The sequence below is a fragment of the Strix uralensis genome, chromosome 5 (assembly GCF_047716275.1).
Source record: "Strix uralensis isolate ZFMK-TIS-50842 chromosome 5, bStrUra1, whole genome shotgun sequence".
Taxonomy (NCBI): Eukaryota; Metazoa; Chordata; class Aves; order Strigiformes; family Strigidae; genus Strix; species Strix uralensis.
Genome location: NC_133976.1, coordinates 73199067 through 73214758, shown reverse-complemented (window position 1 = coordinate 73214758; position 15692 = coordinate 73199067). Strand labels below are relative to the sequence as shown.

Below are 15692 nucleotides of genomic sequence, written 5' to 3'. Positions count from 1 at the left end.
AAGAAGAAAACAAGCAAGATGTTCTTTGAGCTCCAACCATTTGTTTTTACCTACTTCAAACTCAACTATCTGTTAACTCCTAACAGGCCTTTGGATTCATGGAACCTGATCTCTTTTTTCAATTTTACCATATAGAATATCAAACCACAGTGTTAAAATGAAGTATTTTTCTATAGAGTTTCCCTGCACAGTATACTTGCTAAAAGTGCACTTTTAGATAGCAGTAAAAAAAGCACACTGATTTCAAACAGCAATATGAAATAGCCAAAGAACAAAAAACAGAACTGAAATTTATGTAAGAAAAAGCTTATTTTAATTCAATACCCACACTGACTACCTAAATTTCACAAACACTAGGGACAATTTATTAATAGAGAAGTGGCAAGCTGAAGAAATGCTATAAACCACATTTACTCAAAGCAGTCTATCTGAAGCTTTCAGAGCTGGATTCTTAGGTGTCAGCTCCTAATTTTGTTGCTGTATGCACTGGCAGCATAAGGTTACAAAGCTGAGAAATAACATTCTATTTTTAAAACAGTTCTATTGGACAGCTTGCTGTGTTTAGTAAGCAACTTCCCCATTTGTTTACTTTTACCTTCTAAACTTTAGCTGGCAAAACCCAACTCATTTTCTAGCAGACAAATGAGTTCTATAGTTCAACTACTGACATACCAAAATGGGAACGTTATTTTCCTACTGGTTTTATTAGTTTTTGAAGGTCTGTCATTGAACTTCAGAGGCATGTGCAAGTTAAATAATGTTTACTAGATAGTTCAGAAATAATTTTAGTACCACATTAACAGTTTCTTTTAAAAATGGAAGATTTTTTTAAAATTAAAGCAATTAGGGGAATACTGACAGGAAAGTCTCAGACTATTTTTCAAGTTGTTGGGTTCCCCCCACCAACAACTGAACTCATTTAGATTTGAAAGTCATTGATCATTTAGACATCAATTATTGATCATCCAGTCAACCTTCAGTTGTTCTGAAGCAGCCAGAAGGGAGTCTGGTTTTCCTCCTACTTTTCTTAAAGCTTTAGTAGTTTAACCTTCACTTCTCTATTTAAATAGAAAGTAACACTCTTACGTTAGGAAGAGGTATCCTACATAGAGAATGCAGCACGATGACGCAAAATGACAAGTCTTACTCTTGTTGCCAATAGCATAACACAAGACAAAACAGTTCCTTCAAATCCTAAAGCTCTACCTTAGGAGGATACTGGAGATTCTTTACAAGTCATAATTTAGCATTTTGGACAACTTTAAATCCTAAATGAGTTACTATAATGTGCATATATCATTTCCCTCTCCTGGCCTACAGTGGAAAATTTCAGTCTAGGTACTAAATACTAATATGATCATTAAGGGATTGCCATTGTATGACTTACTAAAAAAGGCTATATCCTTTGAAGTTGCCAGTCTGTTCAATTTTGGATTATATATCTATGCTGAGAAACCATCTAAAATAATCAAAGCTATCTTACCATCCTTCAGAGACTGTGTTGCTGTGGACACCAGCCCGGTAACCGTTGTAGATGCTACTGAGGGCACAGACTACAGGTTCAAGGGGGACAACAAAATAAAATTAAAAGAATCAGCAATTTGATTGAATGCCAACAAATCCACCATAGTGCATATTACATAATCTTTTAGTTCTACCAGGGTCAAAGTATGACCCATGACAAGACAAATACAAGTTTTTAACCTCCAAAGCAAGCAACACCAGCAAGAGATTTTGCACGCCTTATAGCAGAACATCCCCTTTTGCTTTGCAGAATTAATGCATAAGTAGCCACTTGAAGATCACATTGTCATCATTATCTTCACTTTGTATTAAAGTTTATTATTACAGTTCTTTAAAATTTCAGAGTCACACTTTAAACATCCCTTTCAAATTAAGACTGACATATCACATAGCACTTGTTTAGTGCTCTTTCCCTCTATTCCCTAGTCACTGCCCCTTCTAGTTTGGTGACATTAATGACATCACTAGAAAAGCTGGATTAAGAACTAATACCAAAACCAGCCTCAGGAAATACGTAACCTATTGCAACATACAGATTTTCCCATTTCGGCTGACTCAGTCCCTCAAACTGAAAGACGACTCTTCATTTTTATTTTTAAAAGTCTAAAGACTGGTGTACTGATATTAAAGGCAGTGACTTAAGAGCACAACCTTGAGAAAGCACTACAGTTTTTCAAGAGTACTGAACTGTCAACAACGCAAACGTACACAGGCAGGAGCAGATGTCACTGGAACCGTCTCTGGACTAAGAGTTCTTCTCAGCTTAGCATCCAGATCTTCCAGTGGCTGTTGGGACTGAGAAAGGAAAGAGTAAAGAGCTGTCCCAGCTCAGGAGCAATACACCACATTTGAGAAACAGACATATTTAATACTGAAATTTAAAGCAGTCAGTACAACTTCCATACTTCTACCAAGTTCCCTTCCTATATGTTTACATTTAACATGTATAGCACAATAAGACTGGAAGCAATCTGAGCAACATATTTGGTAAAAAACATAAAAGAAGCATTAACTGAAATTTCTGTTTTCCCCACAGTTAGCATGAAGTTTGCATTCCCACTCTTAAGAACTAGGCAAAGATGCTGCAAGCCTCCAAGTTCTATATTTTTTGGTTGGAGAATAACAGAGGTAATTTGTATTATGGATTATACAAAATCTTGAAGAAAGTAAGTCAACTAGGAAAAAAAAAATTACAGACAAATTCAAAAAGATGCCCATAATTTCAAAAGCAAGCCTGGATAAAGCAAGATTGGAGGATAACACCAAAACAACTATTTATAAGTTCCCTCAAAGAAGCTATCTGGATGGACTGACTTGAAGAGGAGAAAGGGAGAGGGGCAGAATCTCTCTCAAGTATGCTTATTACTTAGAGTTCAACTCTGAGTTGACATCCAAGATGTTTTTCAAACTTGGCCAACTGAATTGGGGAAGGGAAGAGAAGAATTACCTAAAAATATCTTAAAGATAAGAAAAGTTCAGATTCACTCAGAGTTATTAATTAGGGCCATACCCATAAGGTACATATGGAAGAAGAAAGTGTTGGCAGATATCGCTAATTTGCAATTCTGACCCTATGGAGTAGAAATTTCCATCCAAATTTTAGTATCATTAATCTTTCCAAGTCTTTTGTATTAAAAAACTAGATCTGCTTTTAGAACTGAAGCTGAGGTCATGGCAACATAAAAACATTACCTTCCACTTTCAAAAAAATGAAAGTTAGAAGTACACAATAGCATAAAGATGCTTTCAACGGGTTGCCAGGATTGCATTATTCCTGAATTGTGGATTTTAAAACACAACCATAAAACCTAAGAACAATACACACTGTACCAATTCCCTCCAAATAAAAAAAAAGCACAGGACGATGCAGGCTTCTACGACTCCATTCAGAAATCCAAATGCTAAGCAGACAAGTGACATTTAATTCAATCATACTGTAAAATAAATAGGATATTTCACCTGAAATACAATGTAATTCTCATCACTTATGCTCACAAGAAGATATTTGCTTCAAGTAAACAAAAAGCTGAGATATCAGAATGATCAGGAAATAAAGATTTCCTTGTGGAACAAGTGTACCAAAATGAAGCTTGAAAAATTAATCTAAATACACTTTAAAAAGCAATTAAGGAATAAATAGAACAGGTATTTACGACTAAAGAACAAACTGTCCAAAACTGGTCTTGAGATGACATGTACTTTGTCTGCAAATTAGGAGTCTGATACTAAGACCAAAAAAAAAAAGTTGTGTAATGAGCTACTGACAGAAGCAGTAAGGAAGGCAAGCCTATCTACTTTAAAACAAGCCAGTATTTTTCCAGCTAGTATTATGTGATAGCAGCAAATGCTCTTAACAGTCAATTAGATTTGATGCAGTTGGTCTCCTCCAATTTTGTCTCACTTCTAGACAGGCTTTAGAGTTCAAATGAGAAGTGAAATTAGGTAAGCTGTTTGCAAAGGACAAGAAGCAAGGGATCTATATTTGTGACTCTTCCATACCACAAATCCTGCCAGAAATACCTATGACAAACAGGAAGAAGCCTTTTGCAGTGGTACAGTGACTTGAGTCACAGAAGTGTCTACAAGTGCTCTGAGTTTGGGGGAAAACATTACTAATATACCCAGTTCCAAGAAATGACAATAAAAAGAACTATGAACTTAGCGTGACCGATTTTAACTAGCTGCCTCCAGATCCCTTTGCCACCCTTGCTCATGGTAAGAATGCCTATAAGAATTATCACCAAACTGTAGTCTCCTCTTCACCAAAACCATGCTTCAGGAAGAACTGGCTGAAAGGCATAAACCAGGTTGTGCCTCCAGAAGTCAAAGGGAAAAAGAAGTGTTGCTTGCTAACTCTACCATCTTACAGCTCTACATAAGTCATTCAGCTTCTTGCTTAGTTTGGAGGCTAAAGATACCATTTCCTGCTTACTCACAGAGCAGGAATATGGCCCTCATTCAGCCTGCTAGAAAGAAACTGCATAAAACCAAATACAGCAGCAGTCCTTTCATGACAGGTTTCAAGAGCCATATGTTCACTTTCATAGTTTTCTTACATAAAGAGCACAAATTTCTGCCTTTTCACACTGAAAAATACTTTCCAAGTAGTGGATTGATTCTCACTGCTTACAGAAGATTCAAACATGCTTTAATTAAAAAAGAAGAGACAACCAACAAGTAGTTTGGGACACAGAGGCCATCTGTGAGGACTCCTTGATTAACATCACTGATTTGCATTTGCTCCATTATTTGAAGACCAAGAAGGTGGAAGAGCAGGAATAGACAGGATGTAACATAGGTCCACTAGACTGTTTCCGTTCTAACCTCCAGGTCATACTCTCCGTAAACTTTGTCTAAGAGATATTCTTAAGAGATCACAAAATAATTACATTTACTGGGAGAATTAGAGAAACTGCTGAATAAAGACAGAGCTTCTGCACAGAGAGCACTGGAGGAAAAAAAGTTGCAATAGTTAAAAAGGGACTACTAATGTCATAGCCAACATAAAACCACACGAAAGCAGCTAACATGCCCTGCTGCTTAACTCTACTCATGTCTTTAGAACCAGATAATACCGTGGTTCTCACATTTGAAAGACAGAAATGGCAATACTCTTCCAATGGTATCTTTGAAGATCAGTACCCTACTACATGAAAATCAGTTTCTACAGTTTTAGCTGTAAGAACATGAACCATGGCAGTTCATTAACCAAAGCTGCCTTCGCACAGTTTGAATTTGTGATTTTCTAACACTATTCCTTTGTATGAGTCAGCTTAAATCCTTTCAGATAGAAGTTCATCAAGCTACTGTAAATCCCCAAAAAAGGAACAAAGAACTAAAATTACTTTTAAAGTTTGTTTTAAATTCCCTTCCACAGGTGAAACTTGAATTCAAGAGCTCCATCGCATGAGATGAGGAGGAGAACGTTACCAGAGTATTACGGAGAAAACTTTATCATTAGCTCAGTCTGCATGAAAATTCTCAGTGGTCAAGAGAACAAAAAAGAAATCAGGCCATAATACTAATAAGTATTGTACAAATTTTCATACTGTAGCTATTTTATTGGAATTACTTTAAAATTATAGTTAGGACTTAAGTGAATAATTCCATTCCATAAAAGGACAGACTCCAACTCAAGCATAGCTTTTGGATATATATTGCAGAACTATTCACTGTGGACTTAAGCCACGGGTGGAAGAGGTTAATTCTATAAGAAGCACATGTACGCAGGAAGCACTAGATTTAACACAAAATTACTCTAAGCCTTATGTAGTCACCACTAGGTACCCACTTGAATCATATCTTGTTTACAGGTTTGAATATAAAAATGGGGTGATAATTCTGTGCCAAGCGTACTTTAATATAATACTATAGAAAGCCATCTTTGTGTTTATTCACAAACTTCTATCAAAAGTAGCACAACTATCTCATGGTCTCATGGGTGTTGTTCAGTTATTTTTTCAGCTTTTCTTGGCGTATTGAAGTGTAGTGTTCCCATGGTACATCTCATTGCACAGCATTTAGAAGATCCATAAAAGTTCTGTCTTAATACAGTTCTTTCAATTACAGGGGATTTTTTTCTACTTTTTAAACAGAAGAGAAGACAGATTTAGTCTTTGTGGTCTTGAGCTGATCACCTGTCCAATTTACACACAAAATATCCAGGCTAACTATTGCATACAAGGACAGAACCTGAGCAAGGGAAGCCGCTGTTACATTTCAACTCATGTTTATGATCAGGAGCTTCAAATACCTTTTGCAAATCTGAAAGCCTAGTGAAATCAGAGTGTAGTAATAACCACAGAAAAACGAAACAGAAATTTGCAAAGCCAGCATTTTCATTAAAATTTAACTGCAGTATATGCTGCTTCCCTAAAGAGCTATTATTTTGTAACTATACCCTTTTCAAGAAGAAAACAGGTTCGAGTTTTATGCACACATTCACCTGTGTTATATTTAAGAAAACCCACCCTCTAAAGTGCAGGTTAACACACTAAAAAAACCCAAGCTTCAGTGTACTTCAGACACTGGGTACAGCATTCCAAAGGGCAAGCTACACATCCAGTGCTGAAGTGACTCTGGCTGCTGCTACAGTTACACAAAAGGGGTTACTCGGTCAAAAGAAAGAAAACCAAAGACATTAATAACATGCAATGGAGAGTTTAATCGAAACATGCTCTTTGAAAGGAAAAGCAGCAGATAAAATCTGCCCAGTCATGTAGCACCTGAGTTAGTGAAGGTCCTGGAAAAGGTGGCAGCGGCTCACTGGATGGAGTGCCAGCCGGAAGTTCAGAACCTACTGGTAGCACCTATGGATAACGAAGAGGAAACGCGAGTCCATCAGACACGAAACAACAGAAGGATCAGATACCAAGCTACAGTCAGTCATGTCATACAACAGAAGCCTCAACGCTTTCTTCTGTAGAGACTTCCTTCCTGGAGAGTTAGCAAAGAGTCTTTAGAGTCTTCTGCAACAAAGTTAGGGGAAGTTGTTTGTTTGCTTTTGTTTTATTTTTTAATCCAGATTATTTTTGAGCAGCCACAATTTCCAATTTAAACAAGCTGCTGTGTCCAGGAGCAAAGTATCTTGGCAATATTATTTTCAAGTCTGCAAGAAGGCTACAACAATTCTTCCAAAAAGTAATTAAGTTTCCAAGAAGCTTAATTTATAAAAGGGTGCAAGAATGCACTCAATCTCCTTACAACAGATCTATGTTAACTGCCCATCAGCAACAGTAAGCTATGTGCTTCTGGCAAACTGTTCCAAGCAACATGACTTGAGAACAGGAACTGTCATGCCTGAGGATGTCTCCACTTGTTGGGAAGCAGATTTATAGACCTCTTACACCAATCTCTTGATCCATCACTTTTTTTTTGAACCTGAAGGTTGTTGATGACCAACAGAAGATGACTAGGCCATGCAACTGGGTAGGGGGAAGTCATCCAGGTTATGTGGAAGGGGTTAGAGAGACTGGAAAGGTTAGAAGAGGGCATCAAAGCCTCCTCGCCAGGTCAGATAGCACATTCCTGTTAGTTATTTCCATTGTTAGGCAAGTGGGAAGTTCTAGGAATTAAGCGATCCATTACACAATTTGGAATTCTTATTCTTAGCTGTAATCTTGAGGCTTGACCATGACTTTAAAGTTTGAGAAACACATGATAGCCTTATGAGTTATAGCGTTGGTCAGCTGGCTTCCCTTGTACGAGTGAGCACTGCTGGATATGGGTAACTGGCACAAAGTCTACCCCAGTCCTCAACAAGCAGAACCAGTTCTAGCTTGCAGTCACGTTACCGCAGCTTAACTAATGGTTCGAACTGCAGTAATAACTGCCCGGTGAAGATACACTCCATAATTATCTATCCTCCCCAAAACGTTTCAGCAGGAACTACGTCAAGTTGCATTACCCCAGCTTTTCTGTGCACTAGGAACATACACACGGATGTTACCTATTCTGAGGCATGATGAATTAAGCTGTGGTAAGTTAATCATTTAGTTTATAACTAAGAGGCAAAACATACTTTAAATAAATTCACATGACAAGTCTAAACACATTTAACTGCCCAGGTTAACAGGTTGGCCATAAACAAAATAAAATGCAAACACGCAGAGTTTAGTAAAACCCAGAAAACTAAAAGCTCAAAAACAACACAGAAAGTGAAACTGAAATTAAACTTTGAAGAAAACCAAACTAATTTATAAGTGGAAACTTCAGAGAGGAGGTAGTTTCTCCACAACTGACAATCAAAAACCCCAAACATTTAACACATTTAAATCCAATCCTTTGCAATTACAGGTTTGCAATTAGCAGGTTTCTAACTGTTCCAACTGTTCCTGAACCAATACCAATTTTTATTATTTTCTGATCTTTCTTTTCTAATTCTCAACTTCATTTCAACATAAATTAATGCCTCTGTGTCTAGATTTCCTTCCCAACTTCCTTAGCACATATTCCTGCTCCTCCATGGCAAAAATCTTCTACTTTGTTTGAATATAAAGAGTACAAGGGAAAGACTACTAATGAGTGGAGATGCTAGGAGCATTAGCTCAATTTTAATGGCCTGAAACTGGTTAACAGCAAGGCTGGCTAAAGGCCAACACAAAGTGTTGGTGAGTGGAAAAGAACATTACAGAAACAAAAAGAAGTGAGTATTAAGATATTTGGCTTGTTAAACACCTGAAAGTTTCTTCAACTTATTTAACTTTGAAAAGGGAAGGGCTACCAATAGCTTAAAAATACTGAAATGCACTGTCTCCCAACACAGGGAGCCATTTAAAAGAAAATAGGTAGTCTGATTTCACATATTGATACATCTGGTTAGCGAGCAGGTAGCAACATCCACAACACATCTCAAGTTTTTACTATAAGTCATTACTATCTCTGTATGAAAGGGTTTGAAGAACACAATTCAGTAAGTGAACAAAAAAGTTTGTTTTAAGATATCTTTGAAACTTCTCGAAATTCTGCTTTCACAAATCTGACATTTGGAAGGAAAGCATATCCAAGGCACCCCATAAGCAGCAGACGATTTTTTTTTTAAAAAAAATACAAACTTTCAGTCAGGTTCACTCTTGCCATCAAGGAACAGGCTGATGCTAAGAAGCAAAGCTAAGCTATCCTGACTACTTTGTGAAACATGCAACCACCCTGTCTCATTCTCATGATCATGTACAAAATAAAAAGCTATTTAAAACAAGCCTTCCAAATTCTATTTGAAAAAACAACACCAAAACCCCACAAAAAAACAAACCACAGTTGCCTCACTCTTTGTAGTTTAGGAGTAGGAAAAATTAACAGTGACACTAGAGAGCTCTCTCAGAGGCACGGGATAGAATTGGACTTTTTTTCCCCAATACAGACAAAATAAAACACCTCTTGGGACACATAAAAACAACCAGAGCATAAAACTTTCAATATTATATTAAATGAAGACACCTCTGCCTGAATAAGTATTTTGCTTCATAAAAAGGATTCTGCTCAAGGCGGCTGTTTCCTACAATACTTGAATATTCACACAAATGTTGCATTTCTTACCGGTACCCTGCTAAGAGGGGGCTTTGAAGGAGAGGTCCCTGGTTTCACTACTGCTGTTGCAATGCTGCTCGATGCCGAAATATAGCTGACTGGGGTGATCACTTGCCCGGGAGTGGCAACTGGTGTCAGCACTGGCAAGCCAGTTGGTCCAAGAGGCAAACTGCTCGGAGGTATACAAGTGCTAATGGATGTCAGGGGTTTAGTTGGTGCAACAACAGTGGTTGGTACCCCAGGAATAACTGTAGTTTCCATTACCAACGATGTCTCCAGAGATACTGATGGATGTGCTGTTCCCACGTTACCATGCTCACTGAAGAGAGACCGTAGTTTTTCTTCTAAGGTCTTTATATCATCAATACCAGGAGCTTTAGACTGAGCATCAGCATCAGCCTCCAGACAGTGAGTATGAGGCTGATTGGGTAACGGAGCTGGCTGAGGCTGGCTGTGTATCAAAGTTTGCTGTACTGCAGGCAGGTTAGTGACTGGTTGTGGTAAGACACCAGGTAAGGGAACCTGGGGCAACATGGGTGTTGCACCTGGAATCTGGGGTAGGACAGGTGTTGATGTAATTCCTGATGGGACAAGTAAGGGGTGTATCACTGGCTGAGTAACTGAACCACATAAGCTTGTTGCTACTGAGGATGATAAAGATGCAGAGACTGGAAGAGATAAGCCAGCTGCACTGCAGAGCTGTGATTTATCCATAGACTGCCCACTCTCAGGTAGTGACTGTGGAGCACTTACAACTACTGTTTCTGCCAGATTGGAGACAGAGCCACTGCTACTAAGCTGAGGAAGCTGCAAAGCCACATTCTGAGCCAGAGACAGGGCAAGAGATGTCTGTGGTGCTGCCATACTACTTCCAATCTGAGGAGTAGACTGCGATGTCACAGCTGGTGCAACAACACCAAGACCAGCGACACCAGGAACCTGGGTAGATGGCAGTGCCAAAGACAACGGTGTGCTGATACTGGGGGCAATGTCTCCAGTTACTGGTTGAGCAGGCTGGGATGTGGTGGGTAAGGAGAAAGAAGCAGGGGCGCTCACACTGGAAGCGACACCAGTCGTTGGCTGTCCAGATTGTGAGGCTGAAGGTGGAGAAATAGAGCTTGGCACGCTTGTGCTTGGTGCAACTCCAACAGCTGCACTTTCTGAAGGCAAAGTAACAGATCCTGGAAGAGAAACACCTGTGCTGGAGGGAACAGATACTGAAGAAGCAGCCAAAGATGCGGGAGGTGCACCACTGCCCGCCATAGTAGAAAGTGCAGGTGGAAATGGTGGAATTGTTTGATTAAACACTGGAGGAGCTGTACTAGGTCCTTCTGTCATTTGAGCATGCCCCATCTCAGAGAAAGCTTGTTGCAAGCTCAGTGATGATGCTGAGTGGGAGAGATTCATTCCAGGACCATGTAGTGGAGATGCAGCAACTGGAAGAACAGAAAAATGTCAGTCAACCTAGAAAAGTTCATTACGGTATTACTGTCTATTGCTAGACTAAGATCACATTTACCCCTCTGCATAATAAAAAAAAGTTACATCCAGGCTTACATTAAAATACAGAATTAAGGTTTCAGAGTCTTGCAGACAGCCCATCAGCTTTTTTTTTCCCCTCTGAGAATTGTGCATAGTATCACCCAAATTATACTCACTTCTTACCAGCACAGACAGTTCCTTACTTCCTTAAGTACTTTAAGAGGTCTTTAGGAACAGTTTAGTTAACTTCCCAGTTCTGATGAACATGTCCTAGCCATCAGATTTTAAGAATTTAGATAACTTACCTATATCTGGAGTTTCTTTTCCTCCAGGAACAGCAGATGTGAAAAAGCCCTGTTCTTTTAACCGACTCTCAGGGACAGGGCTGACAATAAACCGTCTTCCTGCAGAATGGACAACCTGGGTAAAGGAGCTAGGAGGAACCCCTAAACAGAAAGAAGTTACATGTTTAGTGATATATGGTTGCAACTAAATACATAACCTGCAATATGGAATGTGCACTCCATCATACAAAATAAAAACTTGGCTGCACCCATCCGCTGAAACAGAAAAGGGTAACTGTTGAAAAAATCACAAAAGACTTACCTATTCTTTGTGGCATGGAAGATGTAGGATCTGGCTGTTTGAACTCTAATTTCTGTAAAGTAAGATAAAATTTAAAGTTCTATTCTGAAACAGAAACCCACAAGATAGTTCTTAAAATGCTAGCTTACTGAAGTGTGGGCATTTAAGGTAAGCAGTACCTTGGACCCAAGCACTATCACCAAACTAGTTGAATTCTGCCCAGATAAATGTCAGCTACAGTGCTTTTAGAGCTTCTCAGCTTAGTGACCATCAATATAACAAATTGATGTAAACACTCTTTTGTTAACAGGCAGTCCAACTGATTTCCTTAAACATTCTGCAGATAAATGGATGTTTCAAACTCATTCTGGGTGGAAATTAGGCAGAGATTCAGGAAATGTCACTCCTCCTTATTCCCAGCAACTAGTTTCAAAACCTGTGTTTCCTAACCAAGTCATTCAATCTCTTAGTAGCTCTCACTGAGCAGAGAGCCTGAGTCCAGGATCTCAGTGTTTAGTGAGCAGCACAGGGCTGGGGGTTTTACTGTCCTACCTCACAATAACCTCAAATCCAAGAAGCCTCATCATTTCAGATTATCTGTTTAGTGGACTGTTTAGGAGATTCAGCAGCTTCAGAAGTGTTAGAAGAACACGTCAAAAAGCAAGATGATATGGAACTTCCTCTGCTTGTCTTTTCATTTAATTATTAAGCTTTGACATTTCTCATGAAAGAAAGTTTCAGTTTCTAGCTAGCTCTAATCACAAAACCATACCACCCAAAATGGAAAACACGAATATCTAAGGCAATCTGTCCTTTACATACCTGTGACCCTGGAAAGAAGCCATCATCTTTTGTCTGCATACTCTCCAAACCCTGATCACCTTCTGGCTCCACACTTACATCTTCACTTAGCATTTCATCTGCTTTCTCAATAATCTCTCGTACCTGTTCTACAAATGAGTCTCTCTCGGTTGCTAAAATAAACTCATTCTGCACCTGTAAAGAGAACAAAACAACAATAATTTTCCACCAATTATTTCAAAACAATAACCATAATTTACTTTTAGTGTTACTCGTTCATTAAAAAGAAAGAATGATGTGCTTCTATCAGCCTTTGCAATGCAGAATACTTGCTAAAGAAACCTTCAGTGCTTTAATTTGAGCAATGACAGATACATATATGGGGTATACCTTATAGTACCCTTATTAAAAGGAAACCAGAAAGTCTTACAATCAAAAGTTTCCTCAATATTCAACAAGAAACCAATGAGCACAAAATTCCATATTCAGTTGTCTAAATTAGGTTGCACACTTTTAACTATGTGACTGCATTTTAGATGCACAGTTCATGTATTTTGCTTCTACTCATCTTCTCATATTTGTGGTTTTTGTTGTTTGTGGCAGGTGTGTGTTGTTTTTTGTTTGGTCTGGTTTTTTAAATCAACCATAACACTTATACCTCCATAGGATCACTTCAGCTTTGAGGCAAAATCTGTGTATTCTCTCCCTATTCCTTGACACTTGACTTGATGTTATTGACTTGGTTACACTGCCAATACATGTACACAGCAAGAATCAACCTCTTCCTCTTTCTCGGAAAGCCGTTAGTGGCAAAGAGATCATTTCTCCCATGTCACTGATTTGCTTCCTTTTTGACAAGTACAAACCCAGCACACTACCTATGATTCTGCCAGCTCTCTAAGCTAAAAGATGAACACTGCACAGGTATCCAGGAAGCTGGCAAAAGATACAGCTTTCTGTCATCCCCCTCACTTCAGTAATACTAAAACAGTCTCAGTTTCATTCAGATTGTACCAGCCCAAGAATACAAGTTTAAATTTAAAAAAAAAAATGCTACACAGTACTCATTTAAACACACCTCTGCAGGGCAAGTTCTTTCCTATGCTTGACCATTCTAAACTGAATGGAGAGGTTTTTTCCTTTGAGAAAGTCAAAAGCAGCATCAGTCATTACTGACTTTCAGAAACTAGAAAGTGATTCACATTCTTTACTTTAAGGGCAGAATCTTGCCATTTCAGTTGAGAACAGTGGCAAAAAACTCAAAGCTTAAGCATAAATTTTAAAGATCTAGCAATGGTTGCTCTTAGAAAAGCAAACAGAACTTTAACCTGTCATTTACAGAAAGTTGTTTGCAGTTTTCCAACAAATTAGATTGCAAAAAAAACAGATTTACTTGACAAAACCACATTTCTAAGGTAAAAACTGATGCAAATTTTCACGTGAACTTAGCACACAACATTAACTGTCAATTTGGCATACCGCTGTGCCCAGAGTTTCTAGTTATGCTTGTGTACCAATAAGGTGAGCATATGCCATGCTACACGGAAGAACAATTCTGAAACACAAATGAGAAATTAAGATTGCTTATATAACTACTGTGATTAAGACTGCATTCAATTCTTCATCTCTAAAACATATCTTACCATAATTGAAGCTATTTCCTCAGGGTTGTCACCATCCAAATCAAATTTGAAAGTAACCATTTTCCGATTGTGTGTCTCTAGCTGGCATTCCACTACCCGATCACCTTTATTTGAAACCTACAGCAAATAAAACAATAGTTCAAACAAAAAGCATGAGAATCTAAAAGTTGTGCTTTAAAGCTGAGACAAACGAATGGTACTGGTCTAATACAAACACATTCTCTCTTTCCAGTCTAAAGTGGTGCCATGTACAGCACCATTTTTTTCTGAGGATACGTCAAATATTCTGGAATAGTCTGTGGAATCACTGGTGGCTAAGCAAACCTGTTTGCCATATCTAATGTTCCAAAAAGCTCTTAATAGATGACATTAGGAACACTGACTCCAGAAGTCAGTACACTGGATAGCTTGAGTGCTCACAGGGAACAAGACGGCAGAAGACATGCATTCCTCAAAAGAAACTTTTTGAAGCTCGAAAAAGGTATCATCACTACCAAACTGCCACTAAAATAAAAATACTCACATTTAGAATTCTCAGTTTTGGCCTAGCAGTCTTCTCATGGCGAGAGCGACTGCGGACAGACCTCCGCATATGACGCTTAGTAGCCCTCCCTTCGTGCCTGCCACTAGAAGCTGGAACATTCTCGTTGCCATCACTCAATCCTGAAGCAACATCAGAATGCGCACTAAAAAAAGCAACTTTACATTAGTGTCCATGCACTCCATAACTACAACAATACAGTTTGCCCTACGAGATGGTATTTTCTTCCGGATAGCAGTAGATGTCTGTTAATCACAGGGTAGGGGGGAGAAGAGTCCTGTCAACACTTATGTTTGCTTTGATTAGCAATTCTAATAGTAATTATTTAGCTACATATCTCCTGCAAGCGGAGTTGTACAACTACATTTTCTAAATATGTTTTCAACTTATCTGGAGTTTGAATTCTGTTTAAGTGCCAAAAGGACAGAAAAACATCCCTTATGATACATTTAACTAACAAATAAAAAAGGATTAGAAGTGAAATTACTATACACAATCCTATTTACTCCCTCCATATCCTGCTGGAAACCAAAACTTACTCCACCTGTCATAAACCTGTTTTTCTTCTAGGAAGTTTATTTCCTCACATCCTCAAGAACACACTCATGGTGAAAAAAAGACACCTAAAGATCACCCAAGGAAGAATAATCTAACACATGAAATTGAAATTCAGTTTGGTGAAAAGCACACAATGCTTACCTATCCATAGAGGAAGCCAAAGGGGTAGACTGAGCAGGCTGTGTTGCTGGAAGAGTTTCTGAAGGAGCAGTCTGTGAGACTCCCGGAGTGCCCTATGGATAGAAATCTACATCAAGAACCCCCCCAAAGAATACCATTCCTTTTCAAGTAACCCAGTAGTCTTCAATGTTTTATCCCAAATCAGTTGTAAAGCTAAAAGCACTCCCGTTTTAGAACTTCAAACAGCTGGCATCTAGACAGCTCTAATTTACAAAAGATTCTAGAGCAAACTGCAGTGAAGCAAATGATCATCTGGGGGGGGTGGGGAGAGGGAATCAGCCATCCTTTCTACTGCTACGTGTCACTACAGTTTGCCATGCAGCCACAGTCTTACTAACAGAATGTGCAAAAGG

At 38.7% G+C, this 15692-nt stretch overlaps 1 protein-coding gene across 12 annotated transcripts in view; it reads right to left on the bottom strand.

Annotated features, from left to right (window-relative positions):
* WNK1 (WNK lysine deficient protein kinase 1) overlaps positions 1 to 15692 on the bottom strand; it is a 105390-nt gene that overhangs the window by 14331 nt on the left and 75367 nt on the right. For 11 of the 12 annotated variants that reach the window (XM_074871640.1, XM_074871641.1, XM_074871643.1 and 8 more), the window contains 10 exons: positions 15301 to 15392; positions 14584 to 14746; positions 14061 to 14177; positions 12439 to 12612; positions 11638 to 11689; positions 11337 to 11477; positions 9559 to 10985; positions 6750 to 6833; positions 2233 to 2319; positions 1484 to 1553 (listed from right to left, as the gene is read on the bottom strand). In XM_074871640.1, the coding sequence (XP_074727741.1) occupies positions 1484 to 1553; positions 2233 to 2319; positions 6750 to 6833; positions 9559 to 10985; positions 11337 to 11477; positions 11638 to 11689; positions 12439 to 12612; positions 14061 to 14177; positions 14584 to 14746; positions 15301 to 15392 (2407 nt within the window). The remainder of the gene's footprint in view (positions 1 to 1483; positions 1554 to 2232; positions 2320 to 6749; positions 6834 to 9558; positions 10986 to 11336; positions 11478 to 11637; positions 11690 to 12438; positions 12613 to 14060; positions 14178 to 14583; positions 14747 to 15300; positions 15393 to 15692) is intronic. The other variant, XM_074871647.1, reaches the window with a different exon arrangement.